Source organism: Strix uralensis, chromosome 21, assembly GCF_047716275.1.
Source record: "Strix uralensis isolate ZFMK-TIS-50842 chromosome 21, bStrUra1, whole genome shotgun sequence".
NCBI lineage: Eukaryota > Metazoa > Chordata > Aves > Strigiformes > Strigidae > Strix > Strix uralensis.
Window position 1 is genome coordinate 2,410,271 of NC_133992.1, and position 19,268 is coordinate 2,429,538.

General features: G+C 55.1%; 1 protein-coding gene across 1 annotated transcript; it reads left to right on the top strand.

Annotated features, from left to right (window-relative positions):
• The first annotated feature begins 3 nt into the window (after positions 1-3).
• Positions 4-11,515, top strand: ANAPC2 (anaphase promoting complex subunit 2). Its single transcript, XM_074891465.1, has 13 exons — positions 4-442; positions 1,095-1,717; positions 2,240-2,372; positions 4,671-4,845; positions 4,993-5,112; positions 6,071-6,188; positions 6,270-6,451; positions 6,602-6,743; positions 8,133-8,208; positions 8,784-8,987; positions 9,677-9,806; positions 10,107-10,342; positions 11,041-11,515. Exons 1-13 carry the CDS (start codon positions 32-34, stop codon positions 11,251-11,253), a joined length of 2,763 nt encoding a protein of 920 aa, XP_074747566.1. The 5' UTR covers positions 4-31; the 3' UTR covers positions 11,254-11,515.
• Positions 11,516-19,268: the final 7,753 nt, after the last annotated feature.

Here is a 19,268-nt window from a genome sequence, read left to right on the forward strand (position 1 = left end):
TACCTTGCTGTAGGCCGCCTCGGTCTCGGCGATGGTCCTGTCGAGCTCGCCGCGGGCGACCAGGTGCCCCGCCAGGCTCTCGCTGGTGCGGGCCAGCCGCTCGCTCAGCGCCGCGATCCGGGCCTGCAGCCGCCCGCGCTCCGCCTCCTCCGCCCGGATCCGCCCGCTCAGCTCCTCCCGCCGGGCGCGCAGCTCCGCCAGCCCTGCGCGGTACCGGCCCGTCAGCCCCGGCCCCGGCCCGCGCCCCGCCGCCGGCCCCGGCCCCGCTCACCCTCCCGCAGCTCCGCGTCGTGCCCCCGCAGCGCGGCCCCCGGCCCGCTCATCGCCGCGCTCCGCCTCTTCCTGCGGCGCGGCCCGCATGGAGCCGCCGGCGGGCGCGGGGCTCTCGGCCGCCTGGCACACGCTCAGCACCGCCCTGGTGCCGCCCGCCGCCCTGGGGCTGGTGAGCGGGGAGGGCCGGGAGGGCCGGGGGGGGACGCGCCGCTCCCCGCTCCCCTCACGCCGCCGCCCGCGGGTCTCTGGGCCCGGCCGGCTCCGGCCGCCCCCGTGGGCCCGGGGCAGGCCCCGACCCCGCCGGCCTCCGGTTCCGCGCCCTCGCCCCGGGGTGGCTGAGGCAGCCCCGGCCTGGCCGGTCCCTCCGCTCTGGGCGCGGGTTTCGGTGCTGCCCGGGGCAGGGGCAGCTGCCGGTGGGGAATGGGGGACCTGGCGCTGCGGTGCTCGGGGGGGGGCGGCCGAGAGGGGCCGTGCGGGGCCAGCCGTGCCCCTGTGCCCCATCGCAGCAGCGCGGCACAAAACTGCAGCTCCGCTCCCTGCGAGCCCACACCGGCCAGGGCGGGTTCTGCCCCAGAGCCTGGTGTCTCGGGGACCCCAGGGTGGCTCGTGGCGCTCCCGCTAGCCCGTGGGCCAGCAGCGGGTGCCAGCCCGGGGAGGTGGGTGCTCAGTGCCGGAGACCCCGACAGGTCTCTGGTGCCGTGCGACAGCGGAGCCCGCGTGCGGTTGGGCCCCGCTCTTTGGGACGCTTTGGGGTCTCTTGTGCCGCAGGTCCCCGAGTGGTCGGTCCCTGCGCTTGACTCCGTGTCCCCTCCGCTCCTCAGGCCGCGCCGAGGTCGGAGGCCGCGGGGCCGCTGAAGGATGGCGACCTGCGGGCAGCCCTGGACGTGCTGCGCTGTTACGACCTGCACTCGGTGGTGGAGGAGTGGTTCATCGAGGTGCTGCAGACGGACCTTCAGGCAAATATAGGTCCTGAGTTCTGGAACTGCATCAGCCAGTATGAAAACACGGCCGAGGAGCCCCAGTGCTCCTCGCTCCTCCTGGACGCGTTTTGTCTTCTCAAGTGCCGCCTGGACCCCTACCTGAACAGCCTGGAGCTGCTGGAGAGGTGGACCAGGGCAGGCTTGCTCCTGGGGACAGGCGCTCAGATGCTGCAGGAGAAGGTCTACACCATGTTCAAAGCTATCCTTTTCTTCTCCACTACCAAATCCTTCCAGGAGATGATCCAGCAGTTCTACAGCCGCACTTTCAGGATATACATGCGGCAGTGGAAGAAAGGAGAAGATGGAACCAACGAGTGCGAGAGCAGCATGAGCGAGACCGAGCAGGAGAGTGATACGGAGGAGGGCGGAGGAGAGAGCCCGCTGTGCGCAGGCTGCAGCAGCAGGAGAGAGCAGTGCTGGTGCCCCAAAGCCATGGAGCAGTTTCAGCAGCTCAATGACATCCTGTACGTAGCTTATGGGGTGGTGGCTGTCACTCAGAACAAGCAGATGGTCCGGATGGGGAGCAGCAGCAGGTTTTCTTGATATCTGAAAACAGGAAGAGTTACACGTGAGGTCAGGCTGTGTTGTGGTACCGGGTAGAGAACTTGGCACGGGGTTTCTGCAGCTGGTTCCCAACTGGTGGTTGAACTAGAGCAGATCTTTAGACAGAAAGTTCCTCTCCCTGGATATAAGAATATCTGCCTCTTGCTCTAAGGCCTTCTGTCCTCAAAGAAGCAAACTCTTCTAAATGGAAAAGCTTTTGATGGCTAGAAAATAATGTTTCTAAGGAAGATGGGATAGCAGTAGTGTCATGTGTTATATATGTAGTGCATCTATGTGGGCTATCAAAGCACTTAAAGTAAGAGCTAGACCTGCATCTGTGGAGCATATGGGGAGGAAGGTGCCTTCAGCTAGTTAGGTTTTCTTTATTTGCTTGTACCTTTGCTTCTGTACGCTCTGAATCGGGTCCCTGTCTGTGTCTGTAGCCGCCGGCTGAATTTGCTGGAGAGAGTGAGTGCCGATGCTGTCACGACCATCTTGCACCGGATGATCGAGGAGAGGATGGAGCAGAGATGCAGGGGGGAATACGAGCACTCCTTCCTGAATGAGTTCCAGGAGGTAAGGAAGGTGTGCGGGCAGCAAGGACCCTTCCTTTGGAGATGTGCAGCTGCTCCTCTTACTGGTTTAGCAGCTCAGGCTAAAAGCAGGTTCCACCTGAAAACACCTGGTCCTGGGTTATGAATCCACCGTCCCTGGCAGAAGAGGTGGTTAAAACTCCCCATTTTGATTTATGCGAGAGGGGAAGGTTTGCTCTGGCCGGTGCATAACAGACCCCTGTATTTCACCTGGAGATGTCCCTGGTAGTGAGGAATTTCTGTGGTTCTGTTTTACAAACTACAAGAACAACTAGTGCTGCCTAGCCTGCAGAGGACCCTCCCTGTGTGTAGGTGGGCCTGTAATTAGAATTTGTGTGGCTGCTTTCTGTCCTCTTTCCAATTTTTCAGCACCCTTTTAAAATAGGAAGCAAGGATGGGAGATTATACTCTGGTACTGATCTCACCAGTGGGCCACACACAGAATTAAAATCCTTCCTTGGAACTACCCAGTTGTTTTGTTGCTACCTTAAACTGAGTTTGTCTTGGGATATTTACTCAGTATGACTGTAAAATAAAATTCTTCTCTGGGTTATGGCTGTTCTGGGATACACTCCTGGCTCTGCAGGCTTGCCCTGCACTCTTTGTTCCTCGGTGTGTGACCTTGCCTTTGCCTGCGTTGAAGAACAATGCATGAAGCCAGGTTGCCATGCAAACCAGACCACTCTCTATGGTTTCCTTGCTGTTTGCCACACCGGCCATTTTTGTCATCTGCAAACATTGGCAGTCATTTTGTATATACTTCCTTTTAGTTGCTGCGCAACACTTTCTTTGTTGGACCTAGTGTGAAATGCTTTCGGATGACCTGGAGATTGTTTAAGGGCATTTTAAGGGCACCGGAGAAAATGCAACTGCATTCCGCTTGTCAGACCTTGCCCAAGGTCCCCTTGCTCCCACCTCTCCAGAAACATCAGCGTGTTTGGCCACGGAGTATTGGAACGTGCCAGACTTAGGAAGAGACAGTTAAAAAAAAAAAGAAGTAGAACTGGTATCCAAATTGGGAAGATATTTCAAAAAAAGGCAAAAAAGCAGAAGCCTGGCGAGCTAAAGGTAAAATAGGAGAAGTCTGAGAAACAGCTTGGTAAAAGTACAAGTGCTGACAGCAAACCCCCTTTTCAGACACATCATCAGCGGTGTGGAGTGTCGGTCGCTAATCAGGCTGTAGCAGGAGCACTCAGGGAAGATAAACCCCTGGGGAAGAATGGGTTGGTTTGGTGATAACTGTACTCCGTGAAATTGAGTTGCTTTGCATCAGTTATGGTCTTTTCCTTTTGTTCTTTAGGACAATTCTTTATCAGCTTTTCCACAGTTTTGCCCAGATTGATACCCAGGTGTTCTCTAGTTCTCAGGTTTGTCCTGCCTTGTAATTAGCAGAACTTGTACATTCCTTCAGTGTTTCCTCAGTTGAGTAGATTATTAAAAATTAACATAATCAAACCAGATCTGTACATAGCATTTTTGTTTCAGGCTGTCCAAATCCAGTTATCAAAAAAGATTAATAATTTATTAGCTATTAATACTCAAATACTATCCCAGGAAGTGCTACACGTTTGCCACCTTAAAGGAAAAATAAAATTTTAAAAAAGCATTTCTTTTGAATGTCTGGATATTGTAGTTGAACGCATTTGAAGTTTGACAAGTACACATTTCTCTGTAGAAAATTAAATCTCAAATATAAAAAATTAACCTTTGGATACTCTCTGTTCAGGCTTTTACTTTATTATTCAGTGACTAGGCTGGTTTTTGAGGTCTTGGTTTCAAGTGCCCGAGTTTAGTTGGTAAGAGTATGTCTGTGAGTCCTTGGGATGGCTTGCTTACTCTTCATTGATTTCAGGAATCATAGAAATTTTGGGCCAAGGATGGTGTGATGGGTAATTTGCTCATATTCTCATAAAAAGAATAGTTCTGCAAGTACAGAATGGAATTGAATTCTGCAAGAATAGACTAGTCTGCAAGTTTTTGAATATACCCTATACTTTTTGGAGCCCAGTGTCTATGTACAGTCCTCAGTCAGCCCCTCTCGTACACATTGCGTAGTCTATATCCTGTATCTTTAGTTAAATTCATAGTCTTTCAGCTAGGCTTTCCCTGGCTATGACCCAGGCCAGGGAGCGTTTGGAGAGCAGCTGGGGGTAGTGCTGTCCTTGGCTAGCTGCTCGTTTCTGCTTGCTGCGGTAGCTGCCTGGTGATGGGGGAAGTGTGGGACGTGGTTGCGCGTCCAGCTGTGGTGTTCACCATCTCTGTGCTCTCCCTCTCTGTGCAGTGGATTGAGAAGGTGATAGGCTGGCTCAGCAGGGTTTTTCTGCAAGATGGTCCCTTGGCACGCTCCTCTCCAGAAGCCAGCGGCACCTTGAAGCGCTGGCGGTGCCATGTCCAAAGGTTCTTCTACCGCATCTACGCCAGCATGCGCATCGAAGAGCTCTTCAGCATTATTCGAGGTAGGTGTGACCCGTTCAGCGTTCATTCACTCTTGGACGTGGATTGCACGAATGATAGAGCTGTCTCCATCTCCTGACGTGCCACGCTGTCTCCTCTTGCCTTCCCACAGAGCATGGCACTGTTTCTAATCCCTGCTTGGTTTCTAGATTTCCCAGAGTCTAAGCCTGCTGTGGAGGACCTCAAGTTCTGCCTGGAAAGGACTAATCAGAGGCAGCAGCTGCTCAGCTCCCTGAAAAGTGCTCTGGAAATGCGACTTCTGCATCCTGGTGGGTTTTACATCCCTGCCTATGTCATAACACTGTAAGGGCAACGGAGCTGGTGCAGGGTCTGGAGCACAGGTCTGATGGGGAGCGGCTGAGGGGACTGGGGGGGTTTAGTGTGGAGAAGAGGAGGCTGAGGGGAGACCTCATGACCCGCTACAACTCCCTGAAAGGAGGGTGCAGAGAGGGGGGATGAGTCTCTTGAGCCAAGGAACCAGCGCCAGGACAAGAGGGAATGGCCTCAAGCTGCGCCAGGGCAGGGTCAGACTGGCTCTTAGGAAGGATTTCTTTGCAGAAGGGGTTGTTGGGCGTTGGAATGGGCTGCCCAGGGCAGGGGGGGAGTCCCCATCCCTGGAGGGGTTGAAGAGTCGGGTTGACCCAGCGCTGAGGGATCTGGTGGAGTTGGGAACGGTCAGTATGAGGTTCATGGTTGGACTGGAGGAGCTTCAAGGTCTTTTCCAACTGAGATGATTCTGGGATTCTGTGATCCTGGGCATGACTGGGGATCTACTGGGAGCCATCACCTGATTTCATGTTTAAAGAGTGAGAGGCAACCAGGCTGTGCACATCACATGCGCTCTGTGTTGGAGCATGTGTGGGCAGCAGTAGCTCATTATATCCCAGCCCCTTCTTGCCTCATTTCTGCAGTATGGTGAGAAGCTGAGCTGGAAGTTTAGCTTTGGTCCAGGTGAGTAAAAGGCTTCTCTGCTGTGTGTGGCCTGAGCTCCTGAAGCGAAATCTGGGCTCAGCTGATTTATAGTAGTCTCTGAGCCTGTGTTCATGGTTGGAACTGGTTTCTCAGACATACAGATCCAATCTCTCCCTTTGGCTGGGGCAGCAGGGCAGCAAGCCCTTCACCTCCGACTCCGTAGATTGAACAGAGGGGTCGGAGCAGCCAGGCTCCTTGCTTCCAAGCTCTTAGTCTGTGCTCTGGGGCTCTGACTGCTTCTGCCCTCTCCTGTAGGAGTCAACACATCCGACATCATCACTCTGTATATCTCGGCCATCAAGGCCTTGCGGGAGCTTGACCCCTCTATGGTTATCCTGGAGGTCGCCTGTGAGCCCATCAGGAAGTATCTGAGGTAAGAGGCTTGCAGGGTGGTCTTAAGCATCCCCTTTCCCTCCCCTTCCCTCCACTTGCTGTTTCTCTTACCTGTTGGCAGGACTCGGGAAGACACGGTGCGGCAGATTGTGGCCGGTCTCACAGGGGATGCTGAGGGCTCTGGTGATCTTGCAAACGAGCTCTCAAAAGCTGACCCGGTGACCCTGGAGAACGGCCAGGAGAGTGATGATGACATCTCGGAACCGGGGGACTGGGTTCCTGACCCGGTTGATGCAGATCCAGGTTAGATGCCAAGACCAGAAGTCCTGACAGCCTGCAGTTTTCCCCGGTGGGCTGTAGTCCTGAGCAGCTCAGCTCCTCGTCCTCCAGAGCTGAGCTGGGCTGCGGCAGGTCTCTGTTAATCTCACACTGTTGTCTGCTGGATTTCACTAGGAAAATCAAGTTCCAAGCGTCGGTCCTCGGACATCATCAGCCTGCTGGTGAGCATCTATGGCAGCAAGGACCTGTTTATCAACGAATACCGCACACTTCTGGCTGACCGCCTACTACATCAGTTCAACTACAGTGCTGAGAGGTGAGGTTCAAACGCCCCACCCCAGACCTTTCCACAGAATCATCCAGATTGGAAAAGATCTTGGAGATCCTCCAGTCCAACCATGAACCTCACACTGACCGTTCCCAACTCCACCAGGTCCCTCAGCGCTGGGTCAACCCGACTCTTCAACCCCTCCAGGGATGGGGACTCCCCCCCTGCCCTGGGCAGCCCATTCCAACGCCCAACAACCCCTTCTGCAAAGAAATCCTTCCTAAGAGCCAGTCTGACCCTGCCCTGGCGCAGCTTGAGGCCATTCCCTCTTGTCCTGGCGCTGGTTCCTTGGCTCAAGAGACTCATCCCCCCTCTCTGCACCCTCCTTTCAGGGAGTTGCAGAGGGCCATGAGGTCTCCCCTCAGCCTCCTCTTCTCCAGACTAAACCCCCCCAGTTCCCTCAGCCGCTCCCCATCAGACCTGTGCTCCAGACCCTGCACCAGCTCCGTTGCCCTTCTCTGGACACGCTCGAGTCATTCAATGGCCTTTTTGGAGTGAGGGGCCCAAAACTGAACCCACTCATCGAGGGGCGGCCTCCCCAGTGCCAAGTCCAGGGGGAAGATCCCTTCCCTGTCCCTGCTGGCCACGCTATTGCTGATTCAAGCCAGGATACCATTGGCCTTCTTGGCCACCTGGGCACACTGCTGGCTCATGTTCAGCCAGGAATTTTCCATGGTAAAATCACCTGATAAAGGTGTGCTTCAGACTTGGTCCTACGAACGGCTGTTTCTGGAGCCAGGAATGGTTTTGGCCATTTTCTCTGCAGCTTTGGGTTTTCATCTAGAATTTCATGCACTCACCTCTTCTTGGCTGCTTCCCGCACAGTCCTGCCCTGGGCTTGCACTAATAGGGCAGCATGTAGGAAATTGGAGGCACCGATACGCTCTTAGCTCCATCCCATGTCTTCTAGTGACCCCCACAACCTGCACAGGCTGCTTAGGGTCAGCAGAAAGTGTCAAAGTAAGAAAAAGGGATGAAGCATCAGGAAACCTCAGTTGCAACCCAGCTATGTCTCTTGATTCAACAGTTGCAGTGGTTTTCCTTTCTGTGAAACGCAGCCAGTGTGAGCCACGTCTAGGACGGGCAGTCTCAGGCAAGTGGCTCGCCAAGTGCTGAGGGCGTGCTGTGTCGTCGAGGGGAATGGCTAGGTGCTGTGCTCGTCCAAATGGACGGGATGGGAGGGTCTTCAGAGAGCTGCTGGCCCACAGAGGAAGTGACTGTTCCTCACTTAGATGCCAGGAAGCGTCCTGTTCAGATAATGCACCTTGCAAGGCTTCCTAGGAGGGGGGCTCCTTTTTCGGCTGTGTTGCAAGGGGTGGAGGCCAAGCCAGGCTCATCTGTCTGAGGGAGCCGTGTCTGAGCTGTTTCTCTTATCAGGGAGATCCGCAACGTGGAGCTGCTGAAGCTGCGGTTTGGTGAAGCTCAGATGCACTATTGTGAAGTCATGTTAAAAGTAACTTCTTTTTTTTTTAAATTCAAGTCCGGGGTGTTTGAGCTCACTGGGGAAGGGGAGGGACTTGAGGATGACCCAAAAATGTTCTTTTAGGAAAGTGGGGTTCCCAAAATGCCAGTGAGGAGGCTGATTTGTGACAGGCAAAACTGCATTCAAAATCCTGTCTGTTTTTTAAGCCCTGTGGGCTGGGTTGCTGATGCTGGGTTGCTCTGGTGCTGTTGTCTCACCTGCCTTTCCTGCAGTGCAGTATTCTGGCACTGAAGAGCTGGGCTCTTCCAGCACCTCTAGGGTTGGGTTTCTGGATTTAATTCACTTGGAGCGCTGTGGGAAGAGCACAGGCCTGGAGGGACTCCAGTGTAGGCTGTTGTTGAGTTGTAAGTTCTTCCTCAACCTCCCCACAAATGTTTCTGGGTATGTAGGAGACTTTCTAGTAGACACACATGATCATATCCTTTCCAACGTCACCATCATCATCATTTGGAGACAGCACTAGACAGTTTAAGCTTCTCCTTTACTAAGAGTTAGCACTGACTTGGAAGAGAAGGAGCTGCTTTAGCTTCCTCTGCTTTTTCCAGGATATGGCTGACTCGCGACGCATTAATGCCAACATTCGTGATGAGGAAGAGAAGCTCCCAGAGGAGGAGAGGCCACCGTTCAGCCTTGTTGCCGTTATCCTGTCGAGTGAGTTTTGGCCACCGCTGAAAGAGGAGAAGCTAGAGCTTCCGGAGCAGGTGAAGGAAGCCATGGAAGCCTACTCCAAGAAGTATGAAAAATTAAAGGTGAGACAACCTTAACCATCCTTAAAAGAGATGTATGCTGTGCAGACTTTGTTATATAGCATGGTTTTTAACATGCCTTAAATTTTAGCTGCTAGTACACCACGCTGTTATGGTGGAATCCCCAAGTCCTTCAGCTTTGAATCAGGGTTAGAAGCTGCGCTAGCTTAGCTATTGCCAAAAGAAGGGTTTGTCTCTTTATGGGGTGCCTGGGTCATCACAGTGATTGCAGTTAGGAAAGAGGAGGCTGAGGGGAGACCTCATGGCCCTCTACAACTCCCTGAAAGGAGGGTGCAGAGGGGGGGGATGAGTCTCTTGAGCCAAGGAACCAGCGCCAGGACAAGAGGGAATGGCCTCAAGCTGCGCCAGGGCAGGGTCAGACTGGCTCTTAGGAAGGATTTCTTTGCAGAAGGGGTTGTTGGGCGTTGGAATGGGCTGCCCAGGGCAGGGGGGGAGTCCCCATCCCTGGAGGGGTTGAAGAGTCGGGTTGACCCAGCGCTGAGGGATCTGGTGGAGTTGGGAACGGTCAGGGTGAGGTTCATGGTTGGACTGGAGGTCTTTTCCAACTGAGATGATTCTGTGATTCTGTGACTGCGGCTGGCCCTCGTGGTAGAGGGGCATTTGCAGTAATGCAGCACTTAGTGGTTCCTGGTAGAAGATCTGCTGTGAACGGCTGCTTCCCCCTTTTCCAGGCCATGAGGACCCTGAACTGGAAGTACCACCTGGGCCTGGTGAGCTTGGAGGTGGAGCTGGCAGATCGCACCCTCTCCCTGTCCGTCTCTCCCGTGCATGCTGCCATCATTCTGCACTTCCAGACCAAGAGTGAGTGGCAGAGACTCGGCGTTACCACCCGTGTCTGTGCCCTTCCCGTGGGCGGGTGGGAGGGCCGTGGTCCTCAGGTGCCTGAAGGCTCTGAGAGCTCTGGCAGCAGCACCAAGACCTGGTCTGTGGGCTTGGATCTACCACCGGGCTCAACCAGCTCTGCTAGGAGACAGCACCCAGCGGGGCCACAGCTCAGCACCCAGGCTGCTTTCGGGCAGCTGCTGCGCACGGCTGCTCGCTCCCGGCCGCGCAGGTGGGCGGGTGTCCTGCGCTGTTCTCCCATACTCGCCGTCTCTGCAGGCACGTGGACACTGACGGAGCTGAGCGAAGTGCTGAAGGTGCCTGTGACATCGCTGAAGCGGAAGATGACGCTGTGGCTGCAGCAGGGGGTCCTGCGTGAAGAGCCCCAAGGCACCTTCACTGTGATTGAGGAGGAGCAGAAGGACCAGGTGGAGAAGGTCGTTCTGATAGACAGCGATGAGGAGGGGGACTCTGCCATGGCGTCGCAGGCTGACCAGAAAGAGGAAGAGCTGCAGGTACCCGTCCGTGTGTCTTGGCTGCTTGCCAAGCTGGCAGGACAATGCAAAGTGCTTTTGGTTTTGGGGAATCTTATTAAGATGATGGATTCAATTTGCACTTTGGATTTGCATTTTCCACAGCATGAGGGTTTTTTGCAGAGGATATCTCTTGATTAATGCTCATTGATGCAGGTGCTGAATTGCAGCCTTCCCTCTGGAAAAGTGCTGGGCTGCTGAGCCAGGCAACCATTTGGACATCTCTAAATCTGTTTTTTCAGTTTGAAAAAAAGAGAAAGTCTGAGACACGATTTCATATTTGAAAATAGTCATAACTTACTTGGATTTGCGCAAGCAGCTAGACCTTTGCCTTCTCTGGGTTGTGGTTCCTGGTCACTTCCGGTGCTTTTCCTACCCATGTGTCATGTTGTGCGTGTGTTGTGCCACTGTGCAACACGGAGGTGTCATACTGGTGTTTATCCACTGAGGGTCATGCACGTACTGCACGTCAAATCCTGCTTTCTAGCAGTGTGTCCCAACACCTGATGCTGTTCTTGGATATTGCCTGTTTAAAGACCACATGCTCATGGCTGAGCACAGAACTTACTGCCAGCCACAGCCCTGCTCTGCTTTTGGGGTACAGGATGCTAAGGTACCCCTTTTCTTCATGGTATAGTTGTCAGTGTGGTTTACTGTTACTTGCATGTCCCCCTCTGCAGCTATTCTGGACATACATCCAGGCTATGCTGACCAACCTCGAGAGCCTGTCCTTGGAGAGGATTCACAGCATGCTGAAGATGTTTGTGATGACAGGCCCAGTGGTGACAGAAATCGATATACAAGAGCTGCAGGGTTTTCTTCAGAAAAAGGTTCGAGACCAGCAACTCATCTACTCTGGCGGTGTCTATCGCCTGCCCAAGAACTGCAACTAGACTGTGAGCATCCCTGCTTTCCTCTCCGTGCCTGCGCTCAGCTCCTGAGTGCCACCCAGCTCCCCGCATCCTGCTGGGTAGTTTCTCTGCCCTGGGGGTTTGCTGTGCCCCCTTCCCCAAAAGGGTGTCCTTTTCCACGTGGAGACAGCTCAGCAGCAGCCTGGGCTATGGCTGGGCCTGCTCCCCCCATTGTTTTTCCTCCCACACGTGAGTGTTTGGGCCCACTTCACTGGTTAATAAAAAACAGCAGTCTCCTTTTTCAGATGGTACCAACTCCTTTCTTTCCCCTCGGCAGAGCACTCTTGGCATCAGCCTTCCCATGCTGAAAGGGCAGGCAGGAAACTCCCTAGTCTGCCAGGCACTGTCTCCCTTCCGTTGGGTCTCCATCTGTAGCCCCAGGAGGTTTTGGGAGGGGGGGCTGTTAGCCCCAGTTGCTGTCTGGGTCTCTCTGTGTGGCTGAAGCAGTGTCTTGCAGCTGGCTGTGATGAGCAAGACCCTACACAAAAGCAAGTGTTCACGCTGTCTCCTTTGGCTCATGTGGGAGGAAGACTCCAGGGTCTGCTTACCCTTGTTTGGGACTCCTAAATTGTGTGGAATAATTCTATTGTGGGATGAAGAATGCTTTAGATGGATGAGACATAGCAGTTCTTCAGGGCAAGTCCTGGAGGATAAGTGAGTGGATTATCTGGGCACTGGTAGGTTTGCTTTACTCTGGCACGAATACACGTCTCCCTTCCAACACCCTGGCTGCTGCTCTCGAGGGTGCATCGTCCTGGTGTGCTTCAGAGTTACTGACACCACTGAGGTCAGCGTGGCACTTAGGTGGGATAATCCCTGAGCTCTGTTGGTGAAACATCGTGCCCCCAACCTGGGTATCAAGCAGTGGGTTTCAGGATTGTATTCCCTCTCCATTAACAGCATTCAGGGTTCCTCAGTCCTGCTTTCTGGGTGGGTTTTGTTCATCAGGAGGAATATGCTGGGGAAATCTGGCTTTTACTAAAAATTTGTTTTCTGTGAAGCAAAGAATGAGTTTCCACAGTGCACGGAGTCTTTCCCCTCCTGGGCTGGAATAGATTCAGCAGAGGGGCATTGCGGCAGCTGGAATTGAGACACTGAAGACACTTAAAGCACCGGAGCAACCCTGGCTGTGCATCCAGGTGCATGAGAGACTTGTGGAACATCGAAAACAACCTCTATTTAACATTGAACCTTGTTTTTTAGTGCCTAAAGGCCTGGAAGTCCCACACTGTGGGGCAGTGGGGTACGGCGCTCACCTCCCCCTTGTGCACATTTATGTTTTTTCCTCTGTGGGTGAGAGCACGTGTTCTTGTTTCCCTGTGGCACTTTACCCCAGGCTGGTGGTGGTGTGGCACTAGGAGCTGGTTGGCGTGTTCTGTTGTGAAGCTTAAAATGTTCCTTGTGCTGTGGGGGCTCTGGCAATAAATAACCCCCGATTCATGAATGTGTAGAATATTACTCCAGGTAAAGCCAAGAAAGATGAACAGCAGCTAATCCTGAATCACCACAGGTGGGGGAAGGAAATCCATGCCCGAACGTGTGAGGAGCCCCACCAGACCCTGGTAGGACCCGTGGCTGGATCTGTTGTTGTTTGAGGTTGGGCAGGACATGGCACTGGCCTCGTCATCGCTGTGCCTGGCATGGGATGTGGCTGGGGACATCCCTGGGAGCCACACCTGGGACCCACATGTCGAGGACATGAGACACACAACTGCTGAACTGCAGCTCATTTAACCCCAGGCCGAGGTCTCTGCTGCCTGCTGGCTGCTCCTGCACCAGGTCCTGGTGGGTTTTCCCTTGCAGAAAACACCTCCTGGGGACTTCTCCACGTTCCCTCAAAGGCTGCTCAGCTCGTGCCCTTGCTCAGCTCTTGCTTAAATGCTGATGTGCCACTGAATAAATCAGACCACAAGTGCCTGAGCTCCATCCAAAACCCTGGGAGGGCGAGGGGCAGCAAGTTGTGGGCAGGTTGTGTGGACATCCCTGGAGGATACCTCTTTCCTGTATGTGCTGCAGGTGCAGAGCCCCAGGGCTGCGTTTCACAGCTTCTCTTGTTTTATTTCGTTTAGTTTTATTTTTCAGGAAAGAAAACCGAGCACAGGGAAGCATCTGGAAAGGTAGGCAGCTGCGGGGCCGCGGGGGCAGCGTCTGCTGGCGGCGGGAGCCTGGGGTGTGCCACGGCACGTCCCGCTCTGCGCTTCGTGGCTGACCATCGGACGTCTGGGTGCCCTGCGGCTGCGACAGGGTGGGGAAACGTCTCTTTTTGATCTTTTGAGATCAAAGAAACCGCCAGCTTTGCAGCGGGGCTGCTGGCAGCTGGGGCTGTCCCCGGCCACCGATGGAGCCGGGGCCAGCTGCTGGGGCAAGGAACATGACTGTGAGTGACTCCAGCACCCTGGCTGGTTCTGCTTTGCTTATAGAAGCAAAAAAATGTATAGATGCTAAAATATTTATTTATGTATGGGTGCAGGTGGATATATTCCTCCCATGGTGCTTCCTCACCCCCAAGGCAAGGTGCTGTGGGGCAGCAAGTGTGCCCTAGTTGTACCTCGTCCCCGGGATGAGATGAGGGGTGCATCCAGCCCTCCCTGCCGTGCCCGAAGCCGTGGCAGTGCCGTGGAGGTCGGGGCAGGGCACGGGATGAGCATCGTTCCTGCCCTGACTTTTCCCAGCTGCCCTGATGCTGCCCCATGGGATGGACCCGTGGGGTGTGATGAGTTTGCCCGTCCTGAGCTGGAGGGGACCCGGAATTGCTTCTCTCTCCACGGGAGGTCCCAGCCAGAGCCACCGGCTGAGCTGCAGTGTGGTTGTTTCAAAGTGTTACAATAGGAAAAACTCTGGTTTAATGAGTACTTCAGCTTTTATGGAATGTAAAAGTCTTAAAATTAATTGAAACAAGCTGGAAATGCAGTTTTTCAGCCTGAATGGAAGAAGCTGGAGGAAAAGAAAGGGCTTTGGGCTCTTCCCTGCACCATTGGCCGTGCAGCCGCGTTGCTTCAGGCCAGAGCTGCATTTCCTGGCCGAGGCGAAGGCCTGTCAAAGGTCCCTTGCCTTTGCAAATCACTTCCACTTTTAGAGGAAAGAAAGAAAAAAATATTTATAGCTTGAAAATGCACGTAAAATCCCATTTCTTTACTTAGATGTTTAGAAATGGCTTCAGTTCCTCTGGGTTTCACAGACACCCTTGTTGAGCGATATAAACCCTTTCTGTGAAGGCGCCTTTACACAGGGAAGTGTTACAGTGATTTTCTCTGGTCACCGCTTGTGAAATGACTCGATACGGCCCTGGCAGGGCGCTGCGGAGGGGCTGTTCCACCCGCTGTAGGAGGAACGGCTCTGGGCACTCGCTGCTTTCCATCTTTTCCAAATTATTTTCCCATTTTTTTTTTTCCCCCCAATTTTCCACTTTAAAAAGCAGTGTGCCCCTGAAGCCTCCCAGGCGCGGCAGCACGGGTGGCTGGTCCCTTCCCTCTCCCAGCGCCAGCCCCAGCACCCACCCCACTGCCTCCCGGGTGCTGAGCCTGGCCGGCGCCCTGTGGTGTGACCGTGACCTTCCTGGCGGCCCCGTGCTGCCACCAAGGCTGGCATGTGAGGGGGTGAAGCTGCCAAACTCACTTTTCTTTGTTTTTTTCCTTTTTTAAAATTGTTTTAGTGAGGTAGGAATAGAGCGCAGCTGGAGGAGAAAGAAGCAACGAATTTAAATTGGGTTTGAGGAGCGATCACCTGGACCAGCACTCCTTGAATCGCTTTAAAAAAGTAAATTAGATAAAAATCCTTGCTTTCCTTCAAAACGAGTCATAGCCCTCATTTACCTTGGTCTATTTATAAACTGTTTAGAAGGGCCACGATAACCCAAGCAGGATGCGGCGTCCCTCCAGGGGACGTTCCTTGGCCCACAGATAAACTGTTTGGGTTATTTAGGATGTGTTAAAGCAGAGCTGCTTACGAAGGTTGGAAATTTTTGCTAAGAGTGAGATTGGGAAGAGTGCAGGATCCAGCTCAACGGCCCCAGGACCGCATCCTGCCCAGGGAGTCACTGATCTGCTGCTGGTTTTACACCGAGCGTGCTGCTGTTCGTGCTCCTTGCGGATACACCGGCTTTAGGATGCAGGAGGGCTGACGGTGCGGAGGGACCCTGTGGAAGCAAGGGGCTGGAGCAGCTGCAGAAATTCAGGGCAGATCAACACAAGGTGGGTGATATAAAAGGAAAAAAACCCACCCAACAGCCCAAGCCATCGCTCATGCAGCTGTGGAGCAGGGATGTGGGTGGCCACGCTGCAAAAAGGGCAGCTCGATTCTCGGAAAAAGAACTGGGAATGACCCCGCGGGGTCGGGTCCTGCAGGCGATGGCTGCCAGGGGCTGCTGGCACCGTCTGCGTGGGCAGCCCCACGCCGAGGGATTATTCTATTCTATACTTCTGTTTTTCCCTTTTTGGGGCTGCAGGAGGGGCCAGCTCCGAGGTCAGGGCCCACGAGGCTGCTTGGGGGTTTCTGTATCCCCACACCAGCACCATTTCCCCTTCTCCACTTGCAGACTCTCACTTCTAGTTTCGGGGCTCCCTGCCTGCTCCCTGCCTGCTCCCTGCCGGCTCCCTGCCTGCATCCATGGGGCATATATCTGATCTGTACATCCATTTTCCTGGTGGCTCCAAGCCTATGACCTTTTTAGCTGCCTATAGCTTCTTTTTTGACAGATTTCCTCCTTTTTTGCAGTTTCTCTGGGCACGACCAGTGCTGGGGGTCATACCAGCATACCCCCCAGTATGGAGGTCATACCCCCCATACTCTCTGTCCTGGGGTTGCCAGGGCTCACCCTGGGCCCGTTCTGGGGTCTGGGCACCCACAGCCCCCCCAGAAGGATCTGCCAGCCCCAGGGGTTCAGTTGCCTTATTCCAGCTTCCAAAGGGAGCAGAGGGGCTGGGGGTGTTTGCATGTGTCTGGGATGCAGCTGCTACCAATCGGTCCTGGAGGTGTTTTGGCTAAACAGGCTACGTGCCAAAAAATGGAGGAAAACCCTAAAATTGTCATTTAAGTCGGTGCCCAGCAACAAGGGACCATACAGCCGCCCCAACCTCTGGCGATGTTTTCTGGTGGGTGTCAAAACTGGGGGGGTGCCCATCACCTAAATCCGTGGGTACCAGCCAGTGACTGGTATCAAAATCTCAGCTCGGAGGTCACTGTCTCCCCATCCCTGGGGGGCCCTTTTCCTGCGGGTGCCCCAATGGGGCAGAGCCACGGGACAGGCCGTGTTTGTGCAGGATTTGCATTGGTGGCTCTGCAGGAAGGGCCGTGGCACCCGCGGCTGCTCAGCCCCGATCCAGCCCAGCGCCATTTCCTCCCTGTGTGGGGCCTGGCTGGGGGGGCCCATCCTTGGCGCTTGGCACAGGCCACAGGGCTCGTGGCCCCAAGGTGGGTGGGGGGGACTGGGGTTGGGGGGGCCCCAAAGCACACCCCTCCTGCCCCTGCGCTAGACCCCCCTGCATGTGTACAGCCCCCACCCCCTTGCACTGCCCCACTGCATGTGTACAGCACCTCTAGTGCACAGGCATGCCCCCCCCCACCCCCCCCCCGCCGCTGCTCTGCTCACATGTGGTCCCCCCCAATGCAATGCCTCCCCCCTCCGGGGCTCCCCCATTGCCCTGCCCTGATGCCCACACGTGCCCCCCCATTGCACAGCCCCTCCCTGTGCACAGCCCTCCCCATTGCACATGGGGTCCCCCCAGTGTACTCCCCCCCTGCCTGCACGCAGCCCCCTATTGCACTGCCCCCCATGCAAACCCCACTCCATTGCATTGCCCCCCACATACAGCCCCCCTAATTGCGTTTTGCCCTGCTGCCTGCATATGCGTCCCCTCCCCAGGGTCACAGAATCCCAGAATCATCCAGGTTGGAAAAGATCTTGGAGATCCTCCAGTCCAACCATGAACCTCACCCTGACTGTTCCCAACTCCACCAGGTCCCTCAGCGCTGGGTCAACCCGACTCTTCAACCCCTCCAGGGATGGGGACTCCCCCCCTGCCCTGGGCAGCCCATTCCAACGCCCAACAACCCCTTCTGCAAAGAAATCCTTCCTAAGTGCCAGTCTGACCCTGCCCTGGCCCTTGAGGCCATTCCCTCTTGTCATGGCGCTGGTTCCTTGGCTCAAGAGACTCATCCCCCCTCTCTGCACCCTCCTTTCAGGGAGTTGTAGAGGGCCATGAGGTCTCCCCTCAGCCTCCTCTTCTCCAGACTAAACCCCCCAGTTCCCTCAGCCGCTCCCCATCAGACCTGTGCTCCAGACCCTGCACCAGCTCCGTTGCCCTTCTCTGGACACGCTCGAGTCATTCAATGGCCTTTTTGCAGTGAGGGGCCCAAAACTGAACCCAGTATTTGAGGTGCGAGGCTGTCCCCTCCCCATGGCACCCAGTGGCATGGCAGCCTGCTCCCTCTGCTTTGGGGTGCTGGAGGTCCCCAAAGCCCTGCGGGAGGGGACACAGCCCCCACCCCAGGGCTGTGGCAGGGGCAGCAGCAGCACAAGGTGTGTTTTGGCCAGGAGCATGATCAGGGGCTGTTTTCCACGGTCCTGCTCCCCTTGTCCCACGTCCCTGATGTGCCACCCCAGAGGGACATCCCCATGTGGGACACCTCTTGGTGTCAGCGATGCCCCTGCCCTGCCCTCCTGCTCCCCCCAGACACCCCCCCTGGCCTTTTTTTTGGCAGCTGCCCCAGAGTGAGCTGATGATTCCGGAGGCTGGTTGGTGGTGACACTGTGACGGTGACCCCAGCTGCAAGTGCCAGCCCTGCATCACCCTGCGTGCATCGCCCTGGCACCCGCACGGGTCTGTCCCGTGTCCCCACTGTAACCAGGAGCTCATCACCCCCAGCCCTGACCATGGTTCCCAGCATCTCCCTCCGTCCCCACGTTTTGGGAGGGGTTTAGAAACCTCATTGCATGAGCAGGGCACCCTTGGTTTTCTGCTGTGTTTTGGAGGCTTCCTGCACCCCCTGTGCCCCCTCAGCTGCCCACGGGGCGCTGGGGACAGGTCACACTCCTTCACAGTTACAGCAGTACATTTTTTTCTGGGCTGTTGAGATTTGCTAACAGCCCTTGGGTGGTGGCTGGGAGCTTCTTGCTCCTCTAATTGCTTCTTTTACAGTTTGGGGGGGGCATTTTTTTTTTTTTTAATGGTTTTCAACCATGCTTTTGGAGCTCTTCCTTTGCAAAAATCTGAATTAGCCAGAAAAACATCTGTTTTCATGTCTGTTCCTGAAACATCCACCTGAGCTCCTCCAGAGGGGACCTCCAGCTCAGGGTCAGCCCTGCAGGGCTTCCCGACCTTGAGAGCAGCTCCCAGGCACTCTGTGCCAGTGGCTGTCCTCTGGCTGAGCTCCTGCGCCTTCGTGACACAGAAATCCCCACATTTGCAAGGATTTGTTAGGCAAATCCCCCTGGCCGCAGTGGAGGCACATCCAGCTGCCTGGCACAGGGTCGGGGATATGTTGCAGGTCTGGGCTGGGGGGGACCGTGCAGGGACCTTGGTGTGCATCGCAGCCAGGGTGGGATCTGCGCTGTGATGCTCTGAAACACTCCAAGTTGGGGTTTTTTTCCTCTTTTTTTGGTCTTGGGCAGCTGCTCTCGCAGGGAGCGGTTCCAGCTGGGGGTTTATCCAAAACTAGGAGCTGGAAAGACCAGTAAGAGGTCGCTTTGGGGCTGCTCTGGCTTTGCCAAATGGGCTTGTTTTTCAGGGAAAAGCCTTGGCTGGGTTGTGAAGGCGCAGGTGAGAGGTTGGAGGGGGGTCAAGGCAGGTTTGTTAGGGCTAAAGGAAAGTTGAGCTGCAGATGGACGTGAGGAGGAGCCGCCGTGATGAATCTTGGCACCGACGGGTACGGAAAACCCCTGCTGCTTCCTTCTTCCCTCTGTTAACACAGCTGATGGAAGAAGTGGTTTTTCCGGGGGGAGTTTTTGTGCAGCGAGGCCTCGGGATGCCCACACCACCTCTTCCAGAGGTCGGTCCCGC

Bases quoted from the DNA above. Each gene is read 5' to 3' on its own strand.
- ANAPC2 (XM_074891465.1), top strand. From the start codon at position 32: ATGGTCCTGTCGAGCTCGCCGCGGGCGACCAGGTGCCCCGCCAGGCTC. The intron at 6,189-6,269 runs GTAAGAGGCTTG...ACCTGTTGGCAG, and splicing joins CCCATCAGGAAGTATCTGAG to GACTCGGGAAGACACGGTGC. The intron at 10,343-11,040 runs GTACCCGTCCGT...CCCCCTCTGCAG, and splicing joins AGAAAGAGGAAGAGCTGCAG to CTATTCTGGACATACATCCA.